This window comes from Alligator sinensis, unplaced genomic scaffold (assembly GCF_000455745.1).
Source record: "Alligator sinensis unplaced genomic scaffold, ASM45574v1 scaffold966_1, whole genome shotgun sequence".
Taxonomy (NCBI): Eukaryota; Metazoa; Chordata; order Crocodylia; family Alligatoridae; genus Alligator; species Alligator sinensis.
The window spans coordinates 85,970-104,643 of record NW_005842161.1 but is presented as its reverse complement, the minus strand read 5'-3'; the positions used below and the strand labels follow the sequence as shown (position 1 = coordinate 104,643).

Sequence of the window (18,674 nt, the reverse complement as noted above, 5' to 3'; positions counted from 1 at the left end):
TCCCCCTGCAGGCTGGCAGAATTCCAGCCTAGAAGAGGCTGCTTGGGGCTGGGGGGAGAGGAGGAGGGTAATTGGAGGCAAGGGGCACCATGTGCATGTGCACACATGCACCTGGCAGCCAGAAAGGGTGGAAACCAGCTCTCACTGCTCCCTCCAGGTAAGTCTATCGGGTGGAGGGGGAAGAGCAGATTGAGGTCCCCATGGTGAGGGAGGGAGGGAAGAAGGGAGTAGAATAGGGCAGGGCAGGGTAGGGCACAGTGCCCAGCCAGCGTTGTACATGCGGCCCAGGGCCAGGATGAGAATGTGTGGTTATGAGCCCCAGGCAGCTCACCTGTCAAGCAGCAGGGAGCTGGCCCTCCGCTGCTGCATGCATTCCTGGGGAAGGAGGCATGGGGGGGCATGTGCCCCACAAATTTGTGCACAGGGCAGGGGCAGATGCAGGCTGCCTGCTGCGGATTCAGGGCTCCCTGCCCTGTTGCCCTTCTCCTGGGGGCTTCTGCAGCAGAGCAGGGTGGGGAGGCTCTGTACCACTGCTGGGAACCCCACACCAGCTGCATCACCATGGCAAGTCACCCCCTGCCTGCCCGGCACCAACTGGGGCTCAACTCCATGCCACCGCTGCTGCCGGGGTGCCTTGCTATGGTGGTGAGGCTGTCATGGGGCTCCCAGCAGCAGCACTGAGCATCCCTGCCCACTGGCACTGGGTCCTGCTTGCTTGGCTATGGAGGCCCTGGGGGGAGACCAGCAGGGCAGGTAGCCCCAAGTCTGCAGTGGGCAGCACACATCTGCCCCCTCCCCATGAACTTCACTCCGGCTGTACTGCCCGGGGGGAGCATTGTGGGGAGATGGGTTCCAAGCTCTGCTTCGGCTGCAGCAACTGCTGCCTCCTGTGGGTGGTAGCCAGGGCTTAGGTGCTGCTGTAGGGGGCTGCAGGCCCTGGTCCCATAGCCCTGGCAGCCCCTCAGCTGTGGGCTGCAGCCCACGTAACACATTGAGAGCTGCAAGTGTGGCCCGCTACGGCAAATAGGTTGAGAACCACTGCTTTAAGGAAATCAAAGGAATTGCACAAAAATGGACTGAATAGAAGAAAGAGTGGCAATTCTTTAAAAAAAAAGTGTTCTGAGAGTTTCTTCCACAAAAGCAAAGGCAATTAAATCCCTGTTGCATATGTATTAGCAAAGTGTAAATTCATGATCTGAAAATGTTACCAGCCCCAGCCTGTGAAGGTGTTGAGTCAATGAAAGGATTACTGCACCTAAAAATTAAAGCCAACTAAGCTATTAAAGCTGTGTTCCATCTCCAGCAAAATTATATAAGGACACGGATACCCTCAATTAAACGGTACGCATTCCTTCCATTTCTCTACCTTAAGAGCATACCTGTATTGCTCTTATCTCACCTTAGCCTTTTAATCTTATCTTTTTCAAGCAAGCAAAGAAGCCATCAAAGAACACCAAGAAACATCAAGCTTTCACTCTTTTTGCATACAGGGGCAATACCAAGATTTCAACCTCACTGGTCAGAGAAACGCAGCCAAAGACCTGCCAGAGTATTAGATTGACATCTCTTGTCATGATTTTAATGAAATACTGAAATACTATTGCAATTTAACATAGTTAATTCATCAACAGCTTCTCCTGTTAAACAACAAAATGTATAGCTAGAATAATTTGAATTCACAATTCTTTGTAGTCTTTCATTTGCTGACTTAAGTCAGCTCATTAGACTTAAGGTCACTCACCTTTTATAAAGAATTAATATTATCAGTGATTAGGGACCTACGTAAATCACAGCGAGACAAAGGGATTTTTGTGGGCTGCTCACAGTGCGTGGAGCTAATTTTGCTGTATTTTCATAGCAAGCCTCTCCTTGCTGCTGATTGGCTGAGGGGCTGCACTGGCCCTATGCCTTGCCTGCTGCTGATTGGCTGAGGGGCAAAAACTGCGGCATAATTAAATAGCAAAGTCCGTAGAAATATCAAATAAATTACCGTATTATAAATCTCAGTGTTAAATTTAAATCTAAATTGAAATATAGGTATATAAATTTATACACAACATGAATTGTAACTAATATCATCATAATTTATTATTAGCATTCTACAAAAAGTTTAGTAATACTAAATAATGCTAACCTTGATAGAAACAATTCATGTTAGTTGTTAAAGGCTAGCATGCAGTATCCACTGGCAGTTGCGGCTGACTTCTGTCTCTGTGGTATAATAAACACTTGTCGATATACTGAGATTGCACATTCTGTGTCCACTGAATTGGTTGGAATGGTAAGGCAGCATTTTGCCAAGTTGCAGACATGTGGAAACCAATAAAAAGCAGACTCCCAAAACAGTCACAGTCAAAGGCATCTAGAACCCTTTGATGAAGTTCATGTAAGCAGCACATTCCTTTTCATGCTCTTCCTGCCATCCAGGGACTGATTTCAGTAGCTGAGGCTCAAACCTCAGAAAAGGTACCCAACTGGTGTAAAAAATGTAAACAAAACTAAACAAGGAGGCAGTGGGTTGTTTAAATCATTGTGGTAGTGACTGATCATACTCGTAGTATTGATTCAACTTTGCAGCTATTGCCTGGAACAGTTCTGGTCTCCACTGGTTTTCACATTGATAGTTTGAAAGCTGCTGTGATGCCATGTCTTCAACCCAACTTATATCCATCAGCTTGTTGTGTGCTTGGTGGATCAAAGCCTGCAGACTTTCAAGCCACGTTAGAAGCTCCATGGATCACATTTTCAGCCACAAACTTAACTTGGTCTTCAATGTCGCCCTATCTTAAGAGATCATGTAGTTTAAGCAGGCACCGTGTGCTGGGTGTGATTTCAAGATCCTCGCACACAAACTGCTGGTAGTACTTCATAATCCTGGTATGGTAACAAACTGCATTAAACCACGAATTCCACCCTGTAAACACTGACTCCGGTGGAAGTGACAGTCACATGTAGATCCCTGCTTTCATTGGCAATGGACTCACTGTATCAAAGCTTATGACCTGGACAATGTTGGAATGCTTTTTTAAAAGAGGAACCCCAGGATGTCCATACCAGGAAAATGTATGCGCCAGATGTCACTTACTAAAGAAAGGATGTGAACACTGCAGGTGACATGAATTGCACTGGGCACCATTCCTAAAGAAAGGATGTGAACACTGCAGGTGACATGAATTGCATTGGGCACCATTCCTTGGAGCACATCAGAGAAAGCTTTGCACATATACATTGCATTATCGGACAGATATGCTACTATCTTGTTAAATTCTAAGCTGTAGTTTACAAAAGGCTCCACTGCAGCTTGTGCCACAATAGAAAAATTGACAGATACAAGATGAACCGGCTCTGTTTGAAAACCAGGCAGGTCGTGGTTTGTCCAGCTCCCAGAAATATACAGATCCTAGTTATCTTGGACATCTGTTGCTTCATCTGCTACAATCAAGACTGATTCATATTCTGCCAATGCAGGTTTTGTAGACAGAACATGCAAAGCAATTACTCCTGGTAGATAATCTTGGCAAAGTTTGTTCACAAATGGGAAACTGCCAGCATTTGGCACGTTTGTTCAAGTAGTCCCTTAATTTAGGGTTATCAATTTTCTCCAGAGGAATGTTGGCAGCTGTGACTGCCTCCACTAGCGCAAGTGTAGCCTCTCTTCTTGTTAAACTGCTTTCAGTGGTTCATGAACTATGTCCTCGATCTTTAGGGCTCTCACCTTCAGCTTTTATAGCAGCCTTTCGCTTTATATGCAAATCAGATACTGTTTTTCCTCTACACATCCAGAGTCCCATTGCATGATAAACAAAACAAATTACCACCCAGGCAAATTTCCTACAGGGAACTGCCTTACATGATCCTGAGCTGAAATGTATTTAGCTTTCTTGGATTTACTTCCACTCATCATCTTCAGACTGCAGCATTGCATCTGACTTCTTAAAAGATGGCACCAAAAATCTTTTGCTTTCCTGACTGGTGCTTTCACTGAGTCTACATTACTAGCTCAGCATCTCTCTCTCAAATCCTGTGCCCTATGGCTGCAGGTATTGCCACACTTTCTTTGTATTCCAGTAAGCTTTTTATTTCCAAGCAATTTTGTGAAAAATCAGGGGAAATGCTATTTTTCACAGTAATCATGGATACTGCCATTTTTCACAGTTTCCATGAAAATTGTGAAATGCAATTTAAGTAGGTCCCTATAAATGATAAATCAAACCTACCTGCACAAGTTTCCTTTGCCCATCTATAAAGCTGTTTAAGTTATAAGATACATCAAAAAAGCACTCTCCACTAATTTTGGAAACCTTACTTTTGTCTTAGTTTAATTTCAGCTGAACACCCCATGACACATGGGCCCAATTTTGAAAGGTGTACTCTCGGTTCAGAGCTCTCCAGAGATGCATACAAACAGGGACTGTAACTAACAGAACCATAGTTTTTATTTATTCTTTAATAAAAATTAGTCAATAATGTTGGTTATATAGCTTGTTTTCAGTCATGGTATCTTCTAAAGCATAACAAGGAACTCTATACAACTAAAATACTGAGAGTCAGATCCCTGATTTGGCACTGACACACAATTAAGATATGGCCACCCACTTCTTTTATCGACCAATGGTTCCCAAACTATAGTCCAAAGCAAATCTGTAGATTATATAAAGCCTACCCAACAGTTAGATTTTGATAAGGATATGTTCATGGTCTGTGAGAAATTTTGAGGGTTGACAGTGGTCTATTGGTCCAAAACATTTTGGAACCACTGCTCCAGACTATCCATTTTAGCAATTTTAGTATCAAGTACTTGGTACTTAACCTGAATAACCTCTTTCTACCTCACAGACACAAAATAAAAATCCTGCTAGATCAAATTTCAAACCAGAATCAGCTATAAAAACTTTATTCTTGTTACAAATTTTTCAAACCAAGGAAAATGATAGAAAAATTATATTTTCCAGGAAATGCCATACAATTTGTCTTGGAGCCTGATTCAGCAAAAAGTGGGATACAAAGTTAATATAAGGCATTTTCCCCCTGTCTTAAAATGTGACTGCTAGAGAAATTTTATCCACTGTTTTTGAAGGTTGCTTTTCCTCTAGGGGCTGTTGCAATGTCTAATTTTCCTGTACAAATATGACAAACCACACAATTTTATTACTAAATCAAAAATATGAAACCACAAAACAAAGACAACTACAATCAGGAACAAGCATGAGTTTATGACGTGGCAGAAAAACTTACAGAATCCAAAGTCAAGTCACTTTACCGGTGGGCTTAAAATGGAGGGAATATGAATTTGCAGAAGCATGGATTCCAGATTTCCTCACACTATATTCTATCCCTCCGTTTATGAATATGGGAGGATAGAAGCGTACAATTTTGCAAGTGTAACAGTAAATCTGGTATCTGACAATTTATCTTGTTCAAGAGGCTTCAGATTTACCAAATTTTATTGTCTTAAGAGAAGTATAATATACTTCAGAACGTCATGTTGCTTCTAATAATGGTATTAACATTGAAATTCTGAACAAGTAACAATATAGTAAAATGTTTCTGCTTATGACCAAATTAGCAGCTGATCAACCAAACATTCAGAAAGCAGGCACTAGAGAGACAGATTACCTTCAGTTGATTATTGAAAATATCAATCTCCTGAAGTTTAGATCTGGTTTCTTTTTCTACTTCATCTAACTGGTCTCGAAGCTGCTGGCGTGCTAGTTCCTTGGCTTCTAAGGCTCTTTTGATAGTAAGAAGTGAATCTCCTGTTTTTAAACATATTGTCAAATAAATATTTTCAACCATTGACATTTTTATGTCTCAAAGAACATTGTTTTTCAACAGGTCAGTTGCAAAATTAAAGAAATGTATTATCAGTATGGATGATACATTGTATAAAAGACTCAAACATATAAAATATACTTACTGTGCAAACTGTTTTGCTGAACTTGCTTTAACTGGTCATTGAGTAGCTGTTTTTCTGGAATTAATCTTCCAAGCATCTGCTGAGACTCCTTTGGGAGGAAACAGGAGAACAGGTGATTGATCTTCAGTAGAACTAGCCACACACTTCCCACAGGCCAGTTTCCCTTTTACCAAGAATGTCTTTTTCAACTCCAACGCGAACAAAGAATTACCCAAGTAACTTTTATGTGATACCATTATTCAGTGACAGAACTGCCTACCAGCACATTCAAGCTCCTTAAGAAATTAGTCAACTCGAAGTATCTTACTTAGCAAATCCTGAACTGAAAATTTTTTTTAAAAGTAGGAGAGAGATCAGGATAGACTTCATGCAGTTCTGAATCAGGTTGTCAGTAGCACCTTACATAAAAAGTAATTTCACCAGGATTAGTATTATTTAAGGATTGCCAATGTTATTAATATATTTTTTTAATTATGACTTTTAATGAAACCAAAAATTAGGAAGCATGTAGACAACCAGGTAAGAAAAAATGTAGTTTTAAATATCTGCTTAGTGCCCTAGTAGAGACCACTGCTTTACTGATATCCAGAATGTTGCCAGCAAATAATCTGGCAAACTGCCTGTGAATGAGATTTTCTTCAGTGGATCATAAATAATCTCTGTTGTTTCTGGGGGGATAACATTTTTCATTTAAACTTGATACTTTTGTATGCCTTAACCCTCAAAGTCAAGCTGTTGAACCAATTACGGAAGCCTGATGTGAAATGACTTTGTTTCTAAAAGTAGTCAGGGTATCAGTATCTCAGTCTTAAAACAAACTTTCTTTTAAGCAGTTTATTTCAGCAGCACGGTGCTGAAGTCACAGTTCTTTGAGGAACTAAGGACCTGACAACTTGCATTTGTCATAAAGGAGCACGAATGACAACTTAGCCATCAGCACAATCTTCACATAATTGTTTAATCCTATTGCAAGTCCAGTGCAAGAACACTTGTTACAGTGGTATATAAAGGATTTATTTCATGGCTATCCCACTTCATGTCTGGTATTCTTTATAATTGTGCCACCACTATATACAGTTCTCATATTTGTTACACGCTGTAACCATGAGCATTTCTAACACGCTACATTCAAAATGTACATTAAGACAGTGCAGTAGAGTCAAGCACTCAAAGTTTATTGTTGCACTCCATTCTCAGTTCTGGCATTTCTTAATTTGGCCTCCTTGTGCACATGCATTATGATACAGACTTTACTTACATCATCCTCTATCCTCCCCATCTCCCCTTTACTAGGAACCTATCTCATTTTATAGTTGCACTTACTACAATACAAATAAGTCTGTTTCAACCATTCAAGGACATGTTAATGGCTGTATAAGTATGCCATGTAATCCTCCTCTATGAAACAGAATAGATGAAATACAGAAATGCATAACATATTTTCTTACTGATGTTGAAAGTTTTCAGAAGTGTACCATACAGACATTATAGAAGTGAAACTTTAATGCTCCCCCTCCCCTCCCCCCCAACATGCTTCAGCTTTCTTTCACAGTCATGGGTAAACTGATAGCATATGATCAGTACAGAAAAAAAACCGCAGAGGATATAACCCCACAATTAGTACCTCTATAATACTTAGGATGCATACAGACATTTGGGGAGGTTAGATCACATTAAAAATGGCCACCTGATATAACTTAGTTCGCCCAGATATGGTCTTAACACTGAGATCCCTAGTTATATCAATCTGAGTATGAACTACACAGAAGTTTTGGGACATTTAGATCAGTCTAAAAATGGCCAACCAATCTAAGTTAACCCTACCTCCAAGGTAATCTAACTTAGATAGGGTTGGCCATTTTTAGATGGATCTAACTTCCCTGAACTTCTGTACAGTTCCTAGTACAGCCCTAGGGATGGGAAAGGCCAGCCGCTGGCTACTTGGCACTGAGCTATTTTTAGTTCCCCTAGCCTCTCCCCCACCCCCAAAACAGTCAACTCCCTCCCCAGCCAACTAGCCAGCCCCCATCACCTCCCCAAGTCCTCCAAACCCCCCATCCTGCAAGCTGCTCCCACTGCTGGTTTTACTAGCATTCACCAGTGCTAGGAGCCAAGGAAGTAAGTTGGGGAAGGGTTGGGGGAACAGGTGGGGGTGGTGGTTGTTCATCTGGGGTGGTGGTGAGGGGGTTAAAAACAGCCCCTGGTCCTGGGGGAAAGAGCCCCTCCATGGACCCCATGACCTCCCCTGATCCCACCAAACCCTCCTGGACCTCATCAACCCCCTGCAGACACTGCCTGAACTCAATCTCCCTGACCCTCCTAGAGCCTGCTTGCCTCCCCCCCAATCCCCGCTAGCTCCCACAACCCAACTTACCTTACATTGAGTGACCATTTTTTACTTGATTCGATCTCCCCAAATGTCTATACACAGGTCAAGAGAGAAAACTTCTAGCTAACATCTTGTCACATTTCAATACATTACTTGAAGCGACCAACTCTCATGCAATATATCTATGCAACTCTTTCCACTTCTGCTCATTTCAAACTCTTCCTCCTCCTTCACCTTCTGTTTCTTACATTTGCTAGTGTTCTCAGAAGGACTGTGTCTTAAAAAAAATCTGCCCCAGTATAATGGGAATCTGATCCCAAACACAGAATTCTAGACATTACTCTAATATAAATAAAGAACCAGCATCTTTTGATATAGTAAAATCTTGCTACTTGTTTGCTATTGCATTAGACAGGCATTGCAGACTCTCTTATCTTTTCTCACCATCAAGGCCAACCAGTGAACACAACCATTAGTCCATTTAATGACTTGTGAATTAAGATGTAAAATACTGTAGCTCATTTGTTTCCCCACTCTACAGAGGTGCCTCTGACTTACATCATGTGCTGTCATGCTTAAAAGCTGAAGGCTTCTGTTTGTTATTTGTATATATTGTATATCCACTTTATGTTGCCCTTATTTCTTCTCTTATTTTTCTCACTCTGTAGAGAAAAACTTCACTGGTTGTATAGAAATCTGTTTTTACACTGGCTAAATAAAACCTTTCAGTCTGCACCAAAGTACACATGTCTAGGCAAGCATCCTGGAGCCTCAATGACCAGGTATTACATCAGTCACTATATTAGGCTCTGCTTTGTTTTCAAAGCATAAACCTAGAGAGTGGGAAGCTCATGAGCTCCACAGGAGTTTGGATTTAGGTCTGTGGTCATGCTTATGTTTTAAGAGAATGAATTCTGTTGTCTAGGCATTCTCAGGACTAAATGCTCATTTCTTTGGTTTGGCTTGGCTTTCCCTCAATTTTTGTACACACTAAAATATGACCACAAGTAAATAATACAAAAAAAAAAATCAAACAAAACATCTTAAAAATAAATAGGCTATTTTTCCCTGAAAGGGGGAAAGAAAAACAGCAAGGAAGACTCTTAATGGTATTTAAAATCTAAGACTGTGCTTAAGTATTTCAAATACTTGGGAAAACAGCATCAAGCATCTTAAATGCTTCAGATGTCAGTTTCTGAAAGAAGTTTCATGCGTACATTTCAGACACTGAAGCAGTTAGTGATCTCATGCAAGTATAACCAACAACTGTTTTGTTTATGCACTACTTTCCATCCTGAAGGATTGAGAAGCTTTGTCTTTTTGGTTTGTGTTTTTGGGGTTTGTTTTTTTTTTACAAACTACATATGAGATGCTTGCTTTGTCCGTTCTGAGGGGACTGGCGATGACTGTCAACAGTTTGCAGCAATAATGGTGCAGTGGAAAGTGAACGTATTTCAGAATACAATTACATAAGATAGCCTTTGTCCAGGATATGGGGACAAACACGCAACGTACAAAGTTGTAAAGAACAAATACGAACTACAGCTATAAATACACCACAACTTACCTAAATTTACATTTCTCCTCTGAGGTGAAAAGTACACTATTTCTGGTACTAGCTCTTAAAGTATTTAGGAAGAAGAGACATCTTTAGGTGGCTATTACTTTTACGTGCAGATTTGGTTCTAGGAACATTTTGTTGGCAGCTCTTTGCGCATGTAGAAAAAGGAATCTTACTATATACACTTCCTTCCTTGCAGCCAGATTTTCCTTTGTTCAGCTGCTATTTGTTAGCTTGTGAGAAGAAAGATTTGTGTAGTAATATCTTTCACTAGACCAGACAGGACCATGCTATATGATATAGTATAGTTGGCCCAATATCTGTCATTAGAGTAACTAGAGAATGCAAGAAGAAGAGAGAAAGAGCAAAGGGCACTAGATCAAGCAAGAAACTAAATCAAACAGAACACCCTGTTGTGCTTTATTTGCTAATTTCATTTTTGAGGGTTGGAAGGATTTGGTTAGAAATGTATATGAAATATTCATATTTGTAAGATAAATCCCCAAACATAGAGACTTTTAACTAAAACTTTTTATTTCCCTAAATTCTTTTGGAGACTTTCCTACATTTTTAAAGACTATTTAAGGTTGCTGTATATAATCAGAGGCAGCCACCTTCAGTAATTCCTCAGCATAGTTGTAAGAGCAACATGGGATCCATAGGGATGAAAGACACTATATGCATGAACTAGAAGTACTGTTCATGAAGTGGCATATAATGTTGAATGGGAAAGCCTGATCAGAATTACTGCCCAAAGTGGGGGAGAATAAACAAACCCCCCCACAAGCCTAAATGCTAAGCGCAAGAAAAAAACTAGAATGCTCACCTGTAACTGCTGTTGCAAATGGGTAATTTCTGCAATTCTCAGTTCTCTAGATTTGTTTGTGCTCTCAATTTCTTGTCTTTGGGTAGACAGTCGACACCTGATATCTTGAAGCTTTCCCTCCAACTGATGTTTTTTATCGTTCTTCAGGAAAAAAATGTTTTGATTACTGAAATAATTTAATTAAATTGTAGATTTCATGTGCTTTCTAAAACTAACAATGTTTTAATTCTACAACTGACTTACTAAGATGTAATTATGGCAACTAATTAAGATTATATAACTACACTCATTACTGTGGTCTTGTGCTGTGCATTATAAGCACCAGCAAATATTTCAAATGCAAAATAGTTGGAATTGGTTGTCCTTCTATACAATAAAATATTTTAATCCACAACCTTTTAAAAAGATCTGTACTTACTAGAGCTTCCAACTCAAATTCTAACGTCTTTTTCTTTGCTTTCAGAATGACTATATCTTCTTGTTCCTTGTTTCTTTGATTTAATAGCTCTTGCCGACGATTACGCTCCCATTCAAGTTGTCTTTGCCTTTCAAGTTCCCTTTTTGCTGCCTGTAGTATTTAATAAAAAGCCCCAAACCCCAAAACACAGATTATTTGAAGAAACGGCTGGTCAGAATCCATCCTACTTCTTCATCAGAATACACATGTTGTAAGGTTTCAGTTCAGCAAGGTACACAAGTACATGCCTATCTTTAAGCAGAGTAGTTTTATTGTTTAAAATTAGGTAATTGCTTAAATGCCACGATGGATTAAGGTCAGAGTCAGGAAAGTGTGCCATTTTTAAAAGACGTGCATCTCTTCCATTACCATAAATTAATCAATAATTTAATTTGCTGAAATGCCATATTTACCAAAATCCAAGATGAGGTCTTTTCCCCAATTTCAAGGTGGGGAAAAAAGCCTCATCTTAGTGTACTCATTTGAGTATAGGCCTGGCGCAGGCAGCAGTTCAGCTCCAGCTTTGCTGTGGGGTTGGCTGAGCTGCAGCCCACTGTCAGCCAGGGCAGCATGTGTGGTGGGGAAGGGGGTTTGCAGTGGAGGGCATGCAGGGAAGGCCATATAGTGGGGGGCAGGGGAAGACCCATGATATGCAGCTCAGGGGAAGCGCAAAAGAGACCGCACTGCCTGTTTCCCCTTCCTCTTGCCCCAACAGCTGCTTACCTTCAGCTCTGGCTCCAGTCCCAGCCCTAACCTGGCTGGGCCCAGAGCTGCCACCATGTCTTCTCTCAGCCTGAGTTGGGCCAGACCAGTGCTGCCACTGCTTCTGACTATCCCAGAGCAGGAACTTGAGTTGTATAGAAGGTTGAGAGTTGCAGGGGATAAGAAATGGGGGCAGAGGGTAGGCAGCAATGGGACAGAAGTGGCAGAGGTGGAAGGCACCAGGGCAGACAAGCAGCAAGTGGGACAGGCAGCAGGGGAGCAAGCACAAGCACAGAAGCAGGGGGGCAAAGGGTGGGGATCTGGCCCCTTGCCCCCTGCTGCTGCTTTGTGGAGCACATTTAAGATGACTCTCCAATAAATAGCTTCTATACATGGAAAATCATAACAAATTTATAATTTTCCATGTATAGAAGCTACTTACTGGGGAGTCATCTTAAATTCAAAGTCACATTGGATTCAGGTGAATTCAGTATATAATCTGCTTCTAACTGATAGACACCAAAAACAAACATCACAACCAGCTCAAGTATAGTTTCACAGAAAGCTAAAGTCAAAGGCTGTTCCACCCAATTCAAAATTCTGTTGGTCTTGAGATTTCAAACATGGTAGCTTTTCCTAGGCCTACCATTAAGTGCAGAAGGATGATGAAGTTCTATTCCCATGGAAAAGTTTGGTTCATCACCAAAGCAGAATCACTTTATATTAAAAAAAGTTTTGAAGTCAGAGGTTAAGAGCCATGTACAGCCGTACATTTCTAATGTTTAGAATTTATCAGACATTCTTACTGGTGGAAAATTAGACTAGAAACAGGAATGTATATCTGGGCAACATATGCAGCATTGAAAGCCTGCAGGACTGTGAACTGGAGTGGAGACAGCTTCTCCACTTCTTGGCTCCTAGGGCTTTTCAATCCCTACCCTAGCTCCCTAGGGGACCAAGCTTGGGGACAGCCTCCCTGAGCCTGACTCTCAAACCGTGGGAATCTCTTGCACCTGCAAGGTTGCTGGAGCCCAGGCAGCCTTGCAGCCACAGCACTGACATCCCCCCTCCCCCTGCACACCTCCCAATTGAACTGGACGCATGTGGGGGGTGGGAGACAATTCTCCTGCTGCTGCTGCAAAGTTGCCCAAAGCTGGCTATCCTTGCAGCTGCCAATTGGCTGGAGGGCTCCTGCCCTGGGTGCTATACTTGTCTCCCATTCTCTCACTCCTCAGAGTTGAACCAGAGGAGTGCACTGGGTAGGGGCTCTTCTCCCATGGCTGGAAACCTCCCAGGGCTCTGGGGGGATTCCTGCCTCAGGAGAATATCACCCCTGTTAACTGACTGGTGATACAGAGGGCAGGGTCCCCACAGGGTTCTCTGACAGCTTGCTCCTGGAGAAGGAAGAAGGGAAAGTAGAGGACAGTGGGATAGTGGGTATCTCTCTCTCCCAAGAGAGGTGTACAGGTAATTAGATTAGACTGGAAGGAAGAATATCTTCCTTGTTGGTATCTGATCAACTTCTTGCAGAAGAACCATTTTTCTTCTGCAAGAAAGCCCTTGAACTTTTGTAAGCTCTTCTTTTTGTACCAGAAGAAAGGCTTTTCTCCTGGCACAAATGGAACGTCTGTAGATGGCCTAAGAGCTTTCTATTCTGAACCTGTCCGACCCATTCAGATAAAGTGAGATATTTCACAATATCCTACTTTTACATGAAAGAATGGATGGTTATCTATCTCTAGCTCCAGGAGCCTAGACATTTGAGTGTGTGTCCTAAATATCTTTCCTTGCTAGAAGTCACTAGCAAACAAATTCGTTTCCAAGGAAATGTAAGAAGATGCAAAAAGCCTTTTTCTAAAGATAAAGCATATTTAGGGTACTTTCTTTATTTTGTTCAGCTCAGTTGACAATATCCAGTGATGGAATCACCCTTGAATCCACCCACTTACCTCTCGCCTTTCAATTTCTTTCCTCCTTTCTTCTTCTCTCTGACGTTCTAATTCCCGTTGTTTTTCCAGTTGCTTTTCCAGCTCTAGTTGCCTTTTACGTTCTTGCTCCTGTCGTTCACGTTCTTTCCTTTCCTGCTCGGCTCGTTCCAACTGTGCTAGGCGCTCTTGCTCTTTGCGTTGTTGCTCCAGAAGGGCTTGCCTCCGCTTTTCAAGTTCCAGGTTGCCACGTTCAAAATTTTCACGTTTTTTATCTTCAAACGTTACTTTGAAGCAATAAAGTGCATATGTTGAGATTAAGTATTATTAATTGTCTTTAAAATGCCCATGTAAGCATAATGAAATGGCAATAGTTTGCACTATGGAACAAGTTTCCAAAAGTATTACATGAGACTTTTAACAATCAGTATTTTTACCCAAATCCAAAACGACTTCCAATTTAAGGCAAGCCCCCAATAATTTAGTTTCCAAACATGGAAAAATATTAATCTGTAAACATTTTCCATGCTAATTATTGGAGGGCTGTTTTAAATTAATTCCCCTCACTCTTGCAGCAGGGGTCAGGCCGACTAACTTCTGCGCTCATTCTACTTGTCTCCCCCACTCTCTGGTGCCTGTTTCCCCCAGTGTCTGTCTCTTTGCTCACCCCACCACTTGACGCTTCAGTGCCTGCCCCCCAGCCACTTGCCCCCTCCGCCTACCCTACATGGTGGCTCTGGCTCTGGCTTTGGCCAGAGCACACAATGGCTCCAGCCCTGGCAGACAGAACCAGTAGTGACAGGGTTGGGACTGGAGCTGCAACTGGAGCTGCAGCAGCTCCCCTGCCATTGTGTTGTCTCCTCCACACTTTCCCTGGACCACAACAAACAAACTCCCCGTGCTCCCCACAAAACACATGATCTCCCCTTGTTCCCCTCTTCCCACATTGCTTTATCTCCCCCAAATGCCTCCCCCAGTACCACTTCCTACAGATCAGGGCTGGAGTTGGAACCAGAAGAGATGGAGCTGCAGCATCCACTGGCCCCAAACTGTAGTTGAATATTAGACAAGATGTTTTCCCCTCATGTTGAATGGACAAAAATCCTTGGATTCGGGAAAATACAGTAACACAAACTGCATGGGTGCTTTTTGATCTTGTCACTGACACATACATGTTAGTCCCCACGACAGCCCATGTCCTGTCTCAGCCCCTGAGTTCTTAAGTTCTACAAAGCCCAGTTTCTACTTAACAGTGTGGAAGGGAGCTTAGGCTATCCACACCTTTGGTTTTCCTCCTGATTCTACAGTCTGAAACATCTCATAACATTTGGATGGGATAAATAACAATAATTTGTTGCTCATCGAGAACCAACAACCCAACTTTTAGGGGGTGGGCACAGAAACAAGTTACTGAGAGGAAAGAAGTGTGGTGTTTTACCACATACTCACTGTTCTGCCTTAAATATTTATGTGCACACTCTTACTCCATAATAAATAATAGCTAACCTGTAAGAGCTTAGCCTCAATGAAAGACATGAGGATAGAAAACATTAGGAATTTCCTGAAATATTGAGAACCACTATAATGCAATATCATGGAGGTAGAATCTAAGTTACTACAAAGTCCAGAGACTACAAGCCTGAATGCATTAATTTATTGAGACAACTTTTGAAAAGAGCACCCAGTCAGCTCCAAGTCTACTGTATAGCAGTAAAGAGCCTCACTGGACTGCACCTGGATGTTGACATTAAATATGTTCACCAACTGCCATTTTATTTGCAGTACTTATTTCACAGTAGACCATATGTAGAAGAAAGTAAGCTTCAGTTAGAAGTACAATCCATCAGTTTACAAACAATAGAATGGCAATTGCAAGAAATCCTGCATAATTTGAAGTCACCACTGTAATACACTAGGTTTGGAAAACATGACACAGAGCTGGTCTTGTTTTACTTACATGTTGTTTACCACTTGGAACAAAACATTTCACGTAAAAAATAAATGAGCTGAGAGACCAGAGCAGAGATCTTCAACCAGGGTGCCCTGAGATTGTTTCAAGGGTGTCATGGAATGTCACGTAACGTTAGCACTGTTAGGTATGCAAACACGATTTACATGATAAACCCAGAAATTTCCAATAGGAATCCAGAGCATCAAAAACATTCTGACCTGCTGTTGTCTTTCTGAGTTCTCTGCAGCAGAAAAACTGTTCCATTATTATTCCCTAGTCAAAAATGAGTGAAAACTAAGAGCTAGCTTCATCCAAGCAGTGCCCTGAGTCTAAAAAGGTTAAACCTCTTGCTCTAGCACTGGCAGTAAAGCACTGCAAAAGTAACCTGGCTCAGGTGTCTGTTGGGGGTTGTCACTACCTCCTATCATGCTAACATTACCCCCATCAGGCTGTTATGGAGAGATATAGGTGGGCTCTACCAAGTTTGTTTCAAATCAATTGAACACCTTTACTAGAAAGGCATTTTGGCAAACAAGCAGTTGGCATAGAAAATGGGAATCATTGGCACTCTGAGTGCTGCTGGATAGCACAAAAAAATTTGTCTCTCTGGATTTCTAAAAGCAACAGCCAAAATTTCAAGATCAGCCCAGATGGCTGCTAGTTCTTACTAGTACTTTCTCAACTATGGTGATGGAAGCGTCAATAGTTCTTTAATAGATTCAAGTATCTGAAGTCATTTATTTGTATTCAGAGAACTTTATACCTTTTAAATAGAGAACTAATAAAAAAGATATATTAAAAGCATACAATTTGCAATGAAAAAGGTCTGTCCATACATACCTATCCTCAGAACAAAATCTTAAAAGAAAGTTTTAGCAGAATATAATCTTATTATTGCACATTATGCTAGCAGTTAATAGTACTTTCTGCTAAGTGCAAAATGTATCCAAAATTTGCATTCACCTGGCAATTTTTTTTCTGGTTGCTGCTGTTCTTCTTCCAACACTGGTTCTTCTGGTAACCTTTGGTCTACGGACACCAAGCTTACAGCAGAGACGCCACTGCCAGAGCGTACTCTTCTGTCAATTAAAGATAGTAACAAATTATTTGAAGCCACCTATGCCCACCCATAGGTGTGCTTTATGGTTATAATTTAAGCTCAGGTGATGAGGAGCTACAGGAACTACCAAGTTCAGAAAAAAAAAATATTATGTGGAATAAGCGCGTTATCATCTATAAGGTAACATTTTTAAAAATCTGACAATATAAGCATATGCCAACGTATATTTTCACTGGATTTTTTTTCCTTGGAGAAGCACAATGGAAAAACATATAGAGTAACTCAACATTATAATTCCATAAATACTACTGAACCATAAATCAGAATTTGCCACTATAAAAGTCCAAGGCAAGCTTTGAATTTTTAAATATTTCAGCTGAGGGAAGGACAACTAGATTTTTTTATTTGAATTATAAAGCTTTCAGCTCTGTTTCTTAAAATTCAGGTGTCGGCAAGAGCTGTACCTTTAAACAACTTGTAGCAGCAAAGTTTTCATTTTCAAGTAACTAACACAGCAAGCCAACATTTTTAAAAATTGAAGACGTTTCCCAATGAGAGGATATTGCAAGACATCTGAGCAATTATAGGTATGGACCTACTCAGTTTACAGTTTCTGGGATTTTGCAGAAATTGTGAAATTGGGCACTGTCTGCAAAATCCACAGGGGGAAAAAACCTCACTAAAAAGAAAATGCTGGCTCACCTGTTGGTTCTCATGGCCACTGCAGCCTGGCTGAATGGCCAATCAGAGGTAAGGGGCAGAGCTGTGTAAGAGACAGCCCTCTCAGCCAATTAGCAGCAAGAGGCAGGGGGTGCATGATGGATGGCCCCCTTGACCAATCAGCAGTGAGGAGTGAGGCCACCAGGGTGTCCTTGGCCAGAAACATGAGTGAGCCCTGCCGTGATAAGCCCACAAAAATGACAGTCGACGCCATAATCAGCATGCAAAATCAGCCACCTGCCTCCTCAATTTCAGCAGGTCCCTAATTATAGGTAACAAGCTAAATTAGTCTCTTCCAGAGCTTCTTGTCCTTCACATCTACAGTACTGAATTGAAAGGTTTCCTGCCCCCCTGCCATGCACTCCCGCTAAAAATCTCCCAAAGAGTAATTCATGCAGAAACAAAATGACACAATTACAATAGTTTTACCTAAATGAAGGTGGAATATATTCTGGAGGCAGTACAGGTGGCAATGGCTGGCCGGACATGGCCACATCAATTAAATGCATAGCCAGAATAAACTCTTCTGCTGTAAGTTTCCCATCTTGGTCAACGTCTGAAAGATTCCTGTTTAATGAAATGACCCAAATAAATACTGGGGAGGGAATGGGGGGAGGGGGAGAAAAGAACAAAAAACCCCAACAACAACAATGTTGTGGCTTTAGGTAGCACCATTCCTACACTGTAAGTCTGAAGTAAGTGTTACTACTTTTTAGACAGACAACAACAATTTTCATCCAGTTTAAAATATATTGCACATTTATCCCAAAACCAGATACATCACCTTCCCTACCCATCTGTCATCTCTGCTCCTCCTCAGCTATATCTTTGGCCTAGCTTCTATTGCCTCAAGCCTTGAGTTACCTCTCTGATGCCTATGCCCCAACTCCATGGGAGAAAATTCTCCTGCTCCTCCTAAAAATACCCACCTCATAACAACATTTAAGTTGGGTTAAATTGGACTGGTCAGTAGTGATACGGCAAATCAGTACATGCCCCTTCAGGCCGATATCATGTGCTAGGATTTATGAGCATTTATATACATACTTTATTTCTCGGGATGCACCAGAGATCCCCCGCTTTGAAATAGACTCGATTAATTGAGTCTGCTCCGCACACAAGCTGAGGCATACTGCACTGCACCGCATGCAGTTCTATAAGTGGCAAAATGCATATCAGTGTGCAGAAAGTGGAGGCAGTGTGCTTTTAAAACTAAAGCACCTCTG

At 41.5% G+C, this 18,674-nt stretch overlaps 1 protein-coding gene across 3 annotated transcripts in view; it reads right to left on the bottom strand.

Moving 5' to 3' along the window:
• ITSN1 (intersectin 1) overlaps positions 1-18,674 on the bottom strand; it is a 174,132-nt gene that overhangs the window by 88,490 nt on the left and 66,968 nt on the right. For all 3 annotated transcript variants that reach the window (XM_025206536.1, XM_025206535.1, XM_014520847.2), the window contains exons 10-16: positions 17,878-18,015; positions 16,632-16,747; positions 13,742-14,004; positions 11,052-11,201; positions 10,634-10,774; positions 5,918-6,005; positions 5,617-5,756 (exon numbers count right to left, since the gene is read on the bottom strand). In XM_025206536.1, the coding sequence (XP_025062321.1) occupies positions 5,617-5,756; positions 5,918-6,005; positions 10,634-10,774; positions 11,052-11,201; positions 13,742-14,004; positions 16,632-16,747; positions 17,878-18,015 (1,036 nt within the window). The remainder of the gene's footprint in view (positions 1-5,616; positions 5,757-5,917; positions 6,006-10,633; positions 10,775-11,051; positions 11,202-13,741; positions 14,005-16,631; positions 16,748-17,877; positions 18,016-18,674) is intronic.